This window comes from Antrostomus carolinensis, unplaced genomic scaffold (assembly GCF_000700745.2).
Source record: "Antrostomus carolinensis isolate BGI_N321 unplaced genomic scaffold, ASM70074v2 scaffold16045, whole genome shotgun sequence".
NCBI classification, from domain to species: Eukaryota; Metazoa; Chordata; class Aves; order Caprimulgiformes; family Caprimulgidae; genus Antrostomus; species Antrostomus carolinensis.
The window spans coordinates 5,931-20,113 of record NW_010315848.1 but is presented as its reverse complement, the minus strand read 5'-3'; the positions used below and the strand labels follow the sequence as shown (position 1 = coordinate 20,113).

The 14,183-nt window shown below is 35.3% G+C and overlaps 1 protein-coding gene across 1 annotated transcript; it reads right to left on the bottom strand.

Annotated features, from left to right (window-relative positions):
- Positions 1–3,208: 3,208 nt before the first annotated feature.
- LOC104525048 (lysine-specific demethylase 4C-like) lies at positions 3,209–11,185 on the bottom strand (the record flags this gene model as incomplete). The annotated part of the gene is given in 4 exon segments (XM_010168098.1): positions 3,209–3,323; positions 6,201–6,303; positions 6,306–6,369; positions 11,042–11,185. Coding segments are annotated over 4 exon segments (426 nt in total), but the record flags the coding sequence as incomplete, so codon positions are not given.
- Between the last annotated feature and the right edge of the window lie 2,998 nt (positions 11,186–14,183).

Sequence of the window (14,183 nt, the reverse complement as noted above, 5' to 3'; positions counted from 1 at the left end):
TAATAATAATAATTTCTCAATTAAATTGCCTAAACAATCATAACTCTTAGGTGTTCATAATCAATTCATGAACCAGTTTAACAACTGCAGCTAGTGAGCCTGGTGCTTTATTATTGACATTATAAACTCTTTCAGGAATATTAATTTTTGCTCAAATCCAGATGACCTTACAGCAACAAAAAGACAGAACCTTGAACATGTATCCAATAATGTTTATAATCTTTACATAAATTATGATCCTTACAATCTGTTCCTTAGTGCAACACTTCTTCTAGAGTCATCAAATTGTCATTCTTTTACAAAGCACTGTAATTAAATGTAACAGCAATTAAAATGCATACAGCACAGAATAATACTTCAAGCAAACATTCAGCTACTTTAAATTTATTTTCTATTAAAGCCCTATACAGTGTACAGAACACTTGTTCTCATAGGTTATTTCCTTATTCACAAGGATTTAATCTGTGTTCAAAACTGTCAAATATGCATAAATACATTATAAATACACAATAGAAATTCTGGAATAATCCAAATATCACAAGGGTAAACTTTGGATGCTAGTTGTAAAATTTCAAAGTGTGCATTTATAGCTCTGTTCCTGTTCTTTATTTTTGTTTGGGGTTTTTTTTGCTGTTCCATATAACACAGGCTTTATAACCATGCCCCATCTTCCAAACACCTCAGAATCTGTCATCCTCTGATCTGAGAAAAGCAAACAATATTACAAGATCTATGATCTCTCTGGCAGAATGCCAGCAACAATACTCTTCTTAAACAATCTATATAGTAAAAATTAAGCCTTCATCATACTTCAGATACAGATGTCTCACTGTAAAACTGAACACCACCATGTGGTAAAGAAAATGTAACTGGTTAACTTTTAAACTAAAAAATAAGAACTTGCAGCACAGCAGCATTTCTCATCATTTTGACGCACCAAGTACACACATACATTACACTTCCACTAAGTTCCTGGTGTTTTTCTACCTGGAATTCTGCCACATATTTACCTTTCTGTATTAAATGCGACATCCCTAATATACCGCTTCCTATGAAATGCATTTAGTAAGAAGTGAGCATTTGGGTATGTTTATTGCAAATAGGCTGTTATGACAAATTAATCCCACCATCTCCGTTCTGCAGTATGTTGCCCAAAACATCAGCTACCTGTATTCATCAACTTTCCTCAAGTAAAAACAATCCTGAAGCAAACAGAATGAAGACATAAGAAAAACCTCTAATTCTAAACAGAATCAAAAAGATCCTTTATTAGCACTATATTCAAGCATAAAACATGAAAAATATTAGTTGTGCAAGTACACCATCTGCTGGCCAAACATTAACTTTGGCAAAAATATTCTATGAGAAAACATTTGGTCAGTGGCATTCATAACTTTCACACCAACAGTTTGGTACAAGGGGGTTTTCCTTCTTTTCCTCTAAATCCCACTGGGCTGTACACCATGCCATGGCTCTTACATTAATTGTTCAGCCTCCTCAGTGTCTATTCCTTTCACTAATATTTCTACTTCGTCTATTTTTAAATAATACCCATTTAATCATAGCCATTAAAGTTTTTTTGTTCTACCTGTTACTGTTTTCTTCCCCACTCCTTTATTTCTCACTCCCTGTAACTTTCTGTGCTTTCTTTGTTTCCTCTCCCTGTGCACCTAACATGTGAGTTAAGATTGCTGAATGCTGCTCTTCACTTCACCTTCTGCTTTTTTGACCTCCCTTCCTCAGCCTCCCAACCTAATGAGAGTGCAATTCCATGAGAAGGAAATTTCTGACCTTCTCTTCGACCAGTGAGCACTTCAAAATCAGGTATTAATGCATTCTCTTTGGAAATGCTCATGCAACAGTAATTTTAAGATACTAAAAACCAAAAAAAACCCACAATCAAATCAAGGTGTACATTTGTGAAAAGCTACACCAGAAGGCATTATCTGCCAACATTAAAGAAAAAACAAAAAAGTGTCAGAGAAGAAACACAAAAAGGGCAAGCTGCTTCAAAGACTGCTTTGCTGTGCGCCCTTTTGGTCTTCACAAAGCAATGGAGAACGTCTCTTCATCAAAACACTCCAAATCAGAACCTTCAATTGTTTTCTAAATCATTTTTATACATCTGTTTGGACACACAGTAGAATTTGGACTTGCTGCTTTCTCTAAACAATAGACCACTGGACATTTACAACCACCTTTTAAAAAATCACATCACCTAGTGCAAAAATTGAATTGCCCTAAGCCATCTTGGCTGACCATATTTATCTTTGGACAGAATCTTCAAGTAATTTGTCTTCTGTGAGGAAATATGAAACATTAGCAGAGCCTTAGATCACCTGCCACAGGAAAATGCTACTTTTTTTTTTTTTTTTTTCCTTTTTTTGAATGATTGGAGATGGTAGTTACATAGAACACAAAGTAACTCAAGGAACTCCACACTCGGTAAATTCTTTTGGAGAAAAGTTGGCCCTGTGCTTTTCAAATCATCAGTCTCTTTTGAAATGCCAACATTTATTCTGTTAGTCTCATTACTCAAATAAACCTTTCAAAATCTAGTTCCTATAGCTATTTACATAGCCTAATTGGTATCAATGGATATTCTGTAATTCTTTGGATAATGAGATCTGTGTTGAGCTCCTTTTTATCCATGGAGATCTTGGCAAGCAGCCAGCAAAATTCATTTCCTTAGGAAGTTTTAATTTTGACTGTTTTAATTCAGAGGTACACAGTAATTGTAAACCCATTTCCAGGAAACTGTGGGCAATCCAAGCATGTATAAAGTACAGCTATCAATTTTCCTCAGTGAAAGAGAGAGAAATAAAGTACTTAATCTTTTAATTTTAAAGTTATTTAAAGTAATCACTAAGTTTCCACAGGGGTATACAGATAACACACATATTGAAAGATTAGTAAACAAATAAATAAATAGGAAGGAATCTCAAAGTTCTGCCGAGTTCAAAGTGAAGAAAGGGAAGAGTCTTATGATCAGGAAAAGTAGCAATATCCTACTGTCTAAGGACAGAACTGTCTGACTCTTGCAGATGTAGAGTTAATTTCAAGCTTGCTTGCAGTCTTTAAAGTGAGTAACACAAAGATTTCAAAAGAAAGACAGATTCTCAGTCACAAATCAAGAATGTATCCTCTAAGTACAGCACCCTTTAAAGGAGGGCTGGAAGAGAGAAACTTCATAAAAAGCTATGCATACTTCATCGTAAATGCTCCCATTGATATCTGCTCCATAAATTGGTGCCACAAAAGTCAAGTTCTTCCAGTATTTACGCTCCAGATCTTCATAATCTATGTATCTTGGGGTGCAGTATCTGCAGAGGAAGAAGTAGGCAAAGGTTCAGCATAATCTTTCAACAACCACTTTCACAATGGACTATACTTCTGATACTACAAACTGAATTCTAAGAGATACTTTCTTTCAAATTCTCTGAAATAGAGGAATTATTACTTGTCCTGAATTCTCAGTTTCATGATTCACCAAAGCATGTAACCTCTTATCTGCAAGCTACAGTAACTGAGGTCATACACTTACCCATACATTTTCTTCAGTCTCCAGAAACTAAACAGCACACCTACTGACTATCCTCAGGGTGAGGCCCTCCCTTTTGTTTCTCTTCCGTACAAAAGACACACATGGAAAAGCCACTTAATTGACAAGTATTTGTTATTTTCCTGCTTCACTACTAACTCTGCAAAGACACAGAGGTAGGTCCCGCACAAGCCTGTCTCAGAACAACTCAAATGTACTTATTCTGCCCAGTAGCAGCCCTGCCAGGCAAAATCAGTACTTTTTCTTCTTCGTTCCCTAGAAAAACCTTTGCAGAAAAGGTGTAATGTTTCAAACAGTTTATACCAAGAATTCCACCATGCAGTGATAAAAAAAACACTTAAAGGAATTTTTCTTTTTACTCCTTTAGTGCAGCACAGGGCAGCATATTTTTATATGTGTAACTACCCTTATGTATATACTTTTGGAAGGCACCTCAAACCTCATGTAAAGTCTTGTGGGAACACAACACAATCACAGTACCACAGAAAACAACCATCAACAGCTTTTGCCTCAGGATCCTTTGTCAGGCCCCTATTCTCCCACATTTAGAGAGAAACTTGCCCCTTTATTACTAAAACTCTGAGAAGTAAAGTTCCACGTTAGCACTGCCAATTTACTACATTTGAATTACTGGAAAGAAAATCCAAGAATACAAGCATTAAGTAGACCAAGTACAACTTCACCATGCAATAACGCATGATGAAGTTGCAAACAAGTTAGCAAAACACATCTTAACCAAAGTATTGTCAGCAATTGAATTGTTTCAATGATTTCTCATGATATGGCTCCAGAAATCAGATTGTATTTCTGCTTTGCACTGAGTAATATGGATACATAAACTCAGTTACCCTAACACTAGTATCCTGATTACGAGATGCAGGTATGCCCATATTTCCCAGAGGTCAAGGTGGAGAAGCACCTTAGCTAAACGGTGAACCGTGAACGCCTAAATAAATAAAAGATGAAATGCATTAGATTGAGAACACATAATTTTTTGAAGGTAACTACGATTTAATTTAGATGTTCATGGCCTTTCTCTCTTTCCCAAATGAAATGGATAACATCACAAAACTCAAGAAAAGAGCCTTTAACAGACAAGTCTTCCTCAATAAGGAATAAAATTGTTCTTATGGGAGAGTAGGGGCCTTCATCTATTTAATATTTTAAGAAATACAGACTGCACAAAGAGTGTCATAGGAGGTTATATGAAACATTTTCTCAAGACCAGTGATGAGTATTTAGAAAGAACTACAGCTAAAAATAGATAAGAAGCCCTTCCAGCTGTTCTTAACTTTGCCCATGAAATTAAGTCATAAACTGATTTTAGTAAAAAACACAAAAACTGAAATCAGAAACACTTCCAAAATACCTTCCATTATAAAGAATATAATAAACTTAACATCATGATACATATTAAAACCTTCACAGTATTTTTGCATTATCAAACCATTTTAAGAAGCTAGTGTTTCTCATTTTATCATTGGTTAATCAAATGTAAACTTTAAACATATATGAGCAAGTATCATACAAAATAACACCAGATACCATACGGGTTTAATATTTTATTCTCTTCTCTAACAGTTACTTAATAAATAATTTCAAGAGCTACATAATGTTTCCATTCCCACTTACCAAAGTAAGAAAATTTAAGTGTGATAACCTCAATTTTTCACAAGTAAAGTAAGGGCAGAAACATACCAATCTTTTTTAATTGAAAAAAAGCAGATCAGTTTTGCATTTTTACAAAGGCATGGTTATTATGGAACGTTTGTTGAGGAGCCTCGTTAAAAGCATTTCCTGTCCTAGTTTTTCCTGATCTTGATAACAACTTTTCTTCCTACCTCTTAATTTCTTGAATTAACTTATGAGAGAAACTTTCCTTCAAACTACAGCTGTGTTACCTTCCTTCATTATATTCAAATCTCTTTTCTCTCTAGGATCCTCTGACTTACCTTCTGAAACTATTTCCAATCAAGTTTGAGGAAATACTGAAGTAGAATTAATTATTTTTATGAGGCCAAAAGGAATGTGGAAGAATTCTTTCTATGACGTCCCTCTTCTTGGAATGCCCAACAGTTATAAACTTTTTAGTATAGTGCCTACCCCTTCATAGATGTATTTTCCCCTCCCTTAATATCCATATTTCCATAACCAGAACATAGACATTCGCTAGGTGTAACTAAGTTCTCTTCCATTAATGCAAAACCTTCTGGGCAAGTTAAAAAAGATGTTAAGATTTTTTTTCAGAATTAAATGATGATAGGCCATTCCAGTATCTAGGCCAAAAAAAAAGAATTAAATACTAAACATATAATAAGTATACTCAAAATAAAACTCAGGTATCATCTTCATTATTTTGAATGTAAGTATCTGCTAGAACAGAAAGGAAAAAAGGTATACAGAAAGCATCATGTCTCAGGTTTTTCAGATGCTTTCTTGCTGCCATGATACCAGATGCTTTCAACAACAGAAACAGAAACCAGATTCACATTGTGGTATCCTTCCACAACTTAGGAGACAGGAAACCCTCTACTGAATAAGTGAAAAAATAACCAGCTGCCTAGCACAATTCAAAGAAATCACAATATGGGAACAAATAAATATTTGTCTTTCTAAGCAAAACCTCCCATATACATACTTGTCACTGTTGGCCAGCTGCTTGAACTCCTTCACAGTCATTGGCTTTTTTTGGATGTTGTACTGTGTGAAGAGCCCTGACTGGCCAGTGACCATCTGTTTTCAGGAATGACCATATCTTCAATATCATTATAGTGTTTCCTTGGCTTCCACTCCTTTGGTGGGATAACCTTTAAATTCAGAAATAAAAAACAGGACATCAGTAGTTGCAATACTAATTCAAAACATCCTGGAAAAATTAAAAAAAAAAAAAAGTCAAATATGCCCACATGATCATATGAACACTTGCTTACCAGTTGTTTCACCATAACTAACTGGCCATGTAAGTGCTCCTAGATAAAGCAGAAATCAATTCAAAATGAGTATAGTATTACCTGCATTCACAAGCAGCAACTCACTAATCTACACCAATTCAATCATGTGCAACTGTGCAAACATACAAATGTACAATAACAGAACAGATAAATATTTTAGAACAAGAAAGCCTCATAATTAACAACACTTTGTAATCCATTATATAAAATTGTTATCCTCAATTAAAAAAAAAAAAATCGATTCATACAAAAGATTTACATTCCCTGTCCAAAAGTCCTTTGATGTAAACAGTATGAATAACTCTCTTACTGAAAAAAAAGAAAAAAAAAATATTTCAGAGATCTTTAGATTTGAGAGTCTAACTTACTCCCCATAAAACTGCAGGGCACAGCTCTGTCTTTACGGTTGGACTCAATTATCTTAAAGGTCTTTTCCAACCAAAATGATTCTATGATTCTATTACAGTAAGTTTTCACTAATTTGGATATACCAGTTTTTATATTAGCATGATTTAAATCTCATAATTAAAGAATAAAGCTATGTGCAGATTAACCAACTGTATAAGTTACGATTTTTACTTCAAATACCACAGAAATGCCCAAAGTCTACGAAAACTCCTCAGTAGATTCTAAAGTGTTAGCAATAAAGTTATCAGGAATATCAAAGAAGCCTATAGTCATACCAGTGTTCTTTAACAGGCTGCACGATTTTGAACATTCCTGGCATACATTATTTTATCTGAAAACAGATAAAGCTCTAGATTTGAAATTGCAACAGTTTCAATACACAACTGCAGACATTTTTAATATATATTTTTGGTTTGATTTTGAACTTTTACTTGCCCAAAGGCTCAATGATATGTTCTTTGATCCACACATTATATTCATTCTTTTCTGTGATGCTGCAATCAAATTTTCACAAGCACTAGCTTGGAAACTTTTAAAGTAATATACAACAAATTAGTATGGCTTTCATAAACATGCATCTACCACACACAAATTGCGTTACCTCAATAATTAATTCACATCTTAGAGGTAGCCTTTCCACTAGGCTAGCTAGGCTGTTCCTGTAACAAGCATTTCAGGACTCCACAAATATTGTCCATTAGAGATTTTGCTATTACATCACTCTGAGAAAGTAAAATATTCTAAAAAATAATACAGATGTATACCGAGGTAATTTGCATGGATGCACCTCCCTCTTTTCCTTTTTTCCTTCTCAGCTTCCATGGGACTTCAGTTGTACAGGGACTACTTAGCAAGTTTCAGTGTTGTTTGCTTTTAGAGAAAAAAAATAATCTAATCATCTTGTAATTCCTACTTATTTATTTCACCCAAATCTTAAATTATATGCACAAAAAACAAAATGTTGGGTTGGAAGCAGAGAAGTCATGCATTCAGAATATATGCATAGAAATCAAATATGTGCACAGAGATTTCCATTTTCCTGATTATTAAGCATGAACTTGTAGGTTTGGCTCAAATATATGAATACTGAAAAGCAAAATTTGCATTATCTTATTTAATTCAAGGTCAGTGTGTTCTACACAATAAAAATATTTCTGTGAATGCAGGCTCAAAATATCTCCTTCCAGCTAACTGGAGCATGTTTTATTATTGTTGTAATTAGAGTACTGGTTAAAGAAGTGAATTCTATGTTAAGCACCATTTTAAAATAAAATAAAAATAGACTCCTTGCCCCGAATTATTTGCATTTACTAACAAAGGTCAAGGAATGGACTGGAGATGTTAAAATATCATGTCCAAAACAACACACAGCTAGTCCACTGAAGCTTCTTCACACTCCCTTTAGTAAAAATTATGTCTTCAAAGTCAGGCAAGTTAGGTTTTTTCCATGGAAGCAACCTAGATCAAATTCATCAGCCAAGCTGTTCGATGCTCAAGTATAAAAACAGAAAAACCTAAGGCAAAGCTTTCTCATTTATACAACTATATTTATATATATGTATATTTTAAATATATTATATATATAAATATAAAAATCATCTTAAGTATATTAACACTGTCTAGCATTACTTATCATGATATATATTCTGGTTTAGATAGGGGTTCTTTTAGTTATACTACTCAAGTCTCCTCCATGAAAGCTGCACATTAGTATAACTGTTATTTCAGAGTGCTATCAAAACATAAATTTCTGTTAAATCCTTTTTCATACACTGATAATCTCCTGTTCTACATTCGATTCTGAACAGTATTGGCTACTATTTCTATGTAGCTACTTCCACCCCAATTCTTCTGAAAACTGTTTCCCTTGTACTTGCCAATATCTGTTTTCAGTATCATGTTCCAAAATTTTCTACTTGCCAATGCAACTGCAAATTAATTTAACTATTTCACTCTATAGAGATGCAGTTTGAGTCTCTAGAACACTTCTTATTCAAGCAAAGAGCAACTAAGCTATCAGTGTGCCTTGTTTCTTGTTTGTTCTATTGCTTTCATTCCTTTTTTTCTTTTTAGGTATAGAATTCTCTACTATCTGATAATGAGATCTAATAATGCTAATGAAAGAGCTAGAAAAAAATATAATTTCCTAGCAGCTTCAAAGGAGCACCTAGCATCATGTATCAGGAAGCCACTGACCAGTATCCCCAGCTGCTTCAATCCCTGACAGAAAAGAAAGACAAGCAGCACAAAAAAAACTGACGGAGAGTCCCTAAAGCTCTGATTTATTATTAATGTCTCAGAAATACAAACAGAAGTTTGCGCAGGCTTTTTAAGGATTATAGTATCATATCTGATGATACAACTCCTGAGAATTGTCAAAGAGGTAAATACATACAGAGTTTTTAAAATGAAAATTAAATATAAGGTACTTTTTTTTTTCTTTTAAATTAAGAAGCTTCTCTTTTTGAATACTATTGAATGAGAAGATTAGTCACACTCTAGGACAGACAAAGTCATGATAAAAAGCATATCACAAATATCGTATCTTCTTTTTAAACAGAACTAGTTCATGTTTTGCGGGTATTTTTTCAACATATTGCACACTAACCCTGGCTCCTATAATAGCTTCCTCATATAGCCAGAGAAAGCAAGGAGTACAATTTATGCATACCTGTCTCTGTTTTATACACAACATACCAAGTAAAGCAAACACATTTTATATGAATAAATAAATTGAAATAGAAGAAAATCAGTATTATCTCAGGGGCAAGTTATAAGGCACTTTCTACTTCTTTGGCTAGATCCCCATGAAACATGATTAGAAACTACCAACAGTTGAAATAAATCCATTTATAGAAACAATAAGAAAATAAGATTTTTTTTTAATGTTGAGTCCATGTACGTAATCCACAGAATAACACACAGCTAGAACGTCCTGCTCACATGCATGTTAACGACGGAAATCTGGTGAGCAACAGATGTCACGATGATGAATCTGCTGTTAAGTTTACTGTTCAAGATGAGAGGACTGCATTAGTTCATCCCCACACAGACAAATAGGTTCCATAATATAGTTGAATATGTGAAAAATTCAGCTCAGGCTTTCCTCTGTTGTCTATTTATCACATTTTTATGCTTGTTTGTGGAGAAGAGTTTGAAAACATGACCTATATGTATTTTACCCTCAGAAATCAGAAAGCAAATAAGCTACGAAGTTTTCAAAGTGTGAGGGGTTCAGTTTTGCTTTGTTTTACAGGACACAGAGAGGAGGGAGAGAGCACGGACAAACCAAGAATTCCAAGTTTTCTTTCTCTTCTCTCAATTTTTAAATGCCTTGCCTTTGCAACATTAGCTTAAAAACCAAGTGATGAACATGGCTACTCCCACTGACTACTCAGAATAACTAAACTAGGATTTCTAGACCTGCACTGTGTCTTACTGGTTTGAAAAGTAGCAAAACAGATACAGCACAAATACTTACACGATGTAACACTAAATTACATCAGACTTAATCTCTTACCATCACTCTCCACTAGGGAATGAACACCTGCTGAAAGATCCTAGCTATACTACTGCTGAAAGGGGAATGCAATGGTAGTTAGTGTACATCCTGTTCCCATTAACAAAAAAATCACACTATCATCATTAAAAATAAAATTATTTCCATTCAAACAATGCCTCGCTATCTTCATGCATACATCCATTGACTATAATGCGATTATTTGCTCCAGTAAAGATATACACCACCCTAAAAGACCGAGTTCAACACCTAGTGGATCAGGACTTTCCACTTTATACTGTGAACTCCCTATTTTGCTCTCATTTGCAAAAAAAATAGTTTAAATCCACCTTAAGAAGAGATACTCTTTTGCTATTGTAAACATGGAAACATTTAATGGTTAGAGAGAAAACAGTATACATGATCTTCATTAGTTTCCATAAAACATCAGAGATACCAAATAGCTCTTTCTTAAGACAGTAACAGATCAGTATCTATTCACTGAAAATCATTTGGAAAGAATATTAAATACCAAGAAGGTCAGTTTTACAATCATCAAAAAACAAATACTGGGGAAACAAGTATTAGGAACAATTTTCCTCCCACATTATAGATGTTTACCTTTGCAACTCCAGCCCTATGAGCACCTTGTGATTCCATGTACGCTAAGTATTTGTTGAACTCCCTGAATTCATCCATCGAAGGCCTAAAAGTCATGATTTTGCAGCTGGGGTTTGGAGGACTATCTGAGATGAGAGCAGCCATTGTAGTTCACTTCCAATCAAGCTTTAAAAAAAAAAAAAAAAAGAAAAGAAAAAGGAAAAAGATAACATACACTGAAAGATAATAATCTGTAAAACAAACTATAAGATTCAACACGCATGTTTCAAACAGAAAAAAATGCTTCTGAAATCCTCTGCTCATGCTAGTATAAAAGGCACAAAACAAATGTTTGTCTCCTTACTCCTTTAAGGATACTCAGCCCTTACCCAGCACAAACACTATCTTGAGTGACATTTGTACAGTCCAGTTCATACCTCTGTTTTTATGGCACATTTTCTAAGTTAACCTTTAATATCTTACTAGTGTCTTCCTGTGTTGATCCATCTCTAGGTTGCTGCATTTCTCTGTCTCGAGACTTACATTTTACAGAAACAATCCAGAGTAACAAAGCCATATATTTGATAAAATATCACTACTCCCATGGAGAAAGCTGAATACTCACTTCCCATTCACACTGCAAACAGAGAGAAAGAGCACCTGGATTTCCTAACTCCCACATCAGCAGTTTATAAACAGGACTGTATTACCCTTCATTCTCTGAAACGTCTTCAACAGAAACAAAGTATGCAAGTGATACACATAAAGACAAACAGCATTAACTCTCATTTCCATTTCTATATTGAGGATGGCTAAAAACAAAGTTATGTTTCCGTTTCCCACACAGATACGGTACTCATGAAAGGACTGATCTTTAGGCAACTGGTAAGATTTATTTTAGCTTCAGCAGGTGTTACAATTTCCAACTATACATCACCATTTGCCACCTACTGTTCAAAAAATTCTTCCTTAATCTTACAAAAAAGTTCATCCCAGAATACAAATAACAGTGACTAGCTTTTTAGTAATTTCGCTTTCTTGAGTATATAATTTAACTCATTTCTCATTTTCTCCATCTGCAATAATGCGTGCAACCATGTTTTTTATGCCACACAGTCATACATGCAAGTTTTGCTTGCATGTCAATGAATTAGCCACTAATGTCATTAGCTTCATGTCCCTTCTAGCTTGGTATGAATCACTGCACAAGAAAGCTGTATGTGGAAGATGCCTTTACATCTTCCATGTTTCACCCTCCTAGTAGTATTCCAACACTTACCCTGCTTTTTGTGTTCTTATTTTTCCTCTCATTTTGCCTCTCCACTTCACCCAGCACACCACTCTCCATTTTTAGTACTTAATTTGATTTTTTTTCCACATTCCCATCTTCAGTAACATTCTATTCTCCTCCCTACACTACTTTCCATCCCTGTTTGAACTGAAAGGAACTGGACTTCAGCAACTCTCCTATTCTGAAAATCAGTACCATTTTAATTTGGGCGTACTTTTACATTCAAATTATCAAGTACATATAGGCAATCATACCTCAACATGTACAAGTGAGGTAACTTCCCTCAGCAGTAAAAAGTTGGCTTGTATATAACACAACATTTATTCCCATCCATTAAAGTTCCACGTATAATCTTGCTACTATGACCAGTTCCAGGAGAATGAAACTTGGATTTACGATCAAAGGTGAAGCTATGCTTTCCTTCACTGCCAACTGCAGTAGACAATGTTTACTATTTATTATGCATTACTAACAGTAAAGTGACACCAGAAATATAATCAAACAGGATATTTGATTTCTCTGTACAAAATCAGCTTTTAGGCTTTCACCATAGAAGCAGAAGTATACATCAGTGAAATACACATATATACATACAAACACACACTCTCCACCTCTAAAAAACCAAACTTTCTGATATTCCTTCACTGGGAAAAAATTTAATAGTCCTTCATCATTACTTATTTTACACCTTTCAATCCATTCCACTAACTAAATACAAGATACCCAGTCGTTATTTCATAGAATCATAGAATGGTTTGGATTGGAAGGGACCTTAAAGATCATCTAGTTCCAATCCCCCCGCCTTCAGCAGGGACACCTTCCACTAGATCAGGTTGCTCAAAGCCTCATCCAGCCTGGCCTTCAACACCTCCAGGGAGGGGGCAATCATAGCATAGAGATTGAGAATGATCCTATGATCATAGCATCAATAGCATAGAGATAGAGAATGATCCTATGATCATTCATCATAGCGTAGAGATTAACATCCTTCCTTCACCTCTTCCAGTATTCTCTAACAGTGTCTGCAGTTTTGGGGGGCCTTGCAGGGAAGAAGGAGAGGAGAGAGAGAGATACAGAGAGAACAATTGATTCATTCCTTGGTTGTTTGGTGTGGTTTGGTTTTTGGGTTTGGTTTTTTTTTTTCAAAAAAGAAAATTACTTCAGCATCCACTAAAGAATTTGTCTTTGACATCACTAATATTCTTTCCTTTAGTGGACAAAGAAGAACTTTTCAGAAGTGTGTTTTCACTGACCTGCCTAGTACCAAGTCCAGCATTCCCAAAACAAGTCAAGCATTACTAAAGCACTAACTTTAACGGGGCAGAGGAGGCATGCTGCAACAACTGATCATTGGAATTATGCTCAGTTAACCAAAAACTGAATAGTTGTCTCATTACTTCAACATCTCTCAGACAGGTAATTTTATCTAAGCCCTACAAGAGCAACTATTTCTGCTTAATTCAGTGTGATATTTGCAGATAATACAAAACTGGGAGGAGCAGCTAATACACCAGAGGGTTGTGTTGCCATTCAGAGGGACCTTGACAGGATGGAGAAATGGGTTTACAGGAACTTCATGAAACTCAACGAGGGCAAGTGCAGAGCGCTGCACCTGGTGAGGGGAGGAGTACAAAGTACATGAGGGGGGCTGGCAGGCTAGAAAGCATCTTTGCAGAAAAAGCTCTGGGGGATTTTTGGCAACATTAAGTTGAACACAAGCCAGCAATGTACCCGTGCAGCAAAACTGGCTAATGGTATCCTGGGCTGCATGAGGAGGAACGCTGCCAGCATGCCAAGGGAGGTGATCCTCCCCTGTTATTCTACATTGCTGAGGACACACCCAGATGTGCCCAGTTCTGGGCTCCCTAGTAC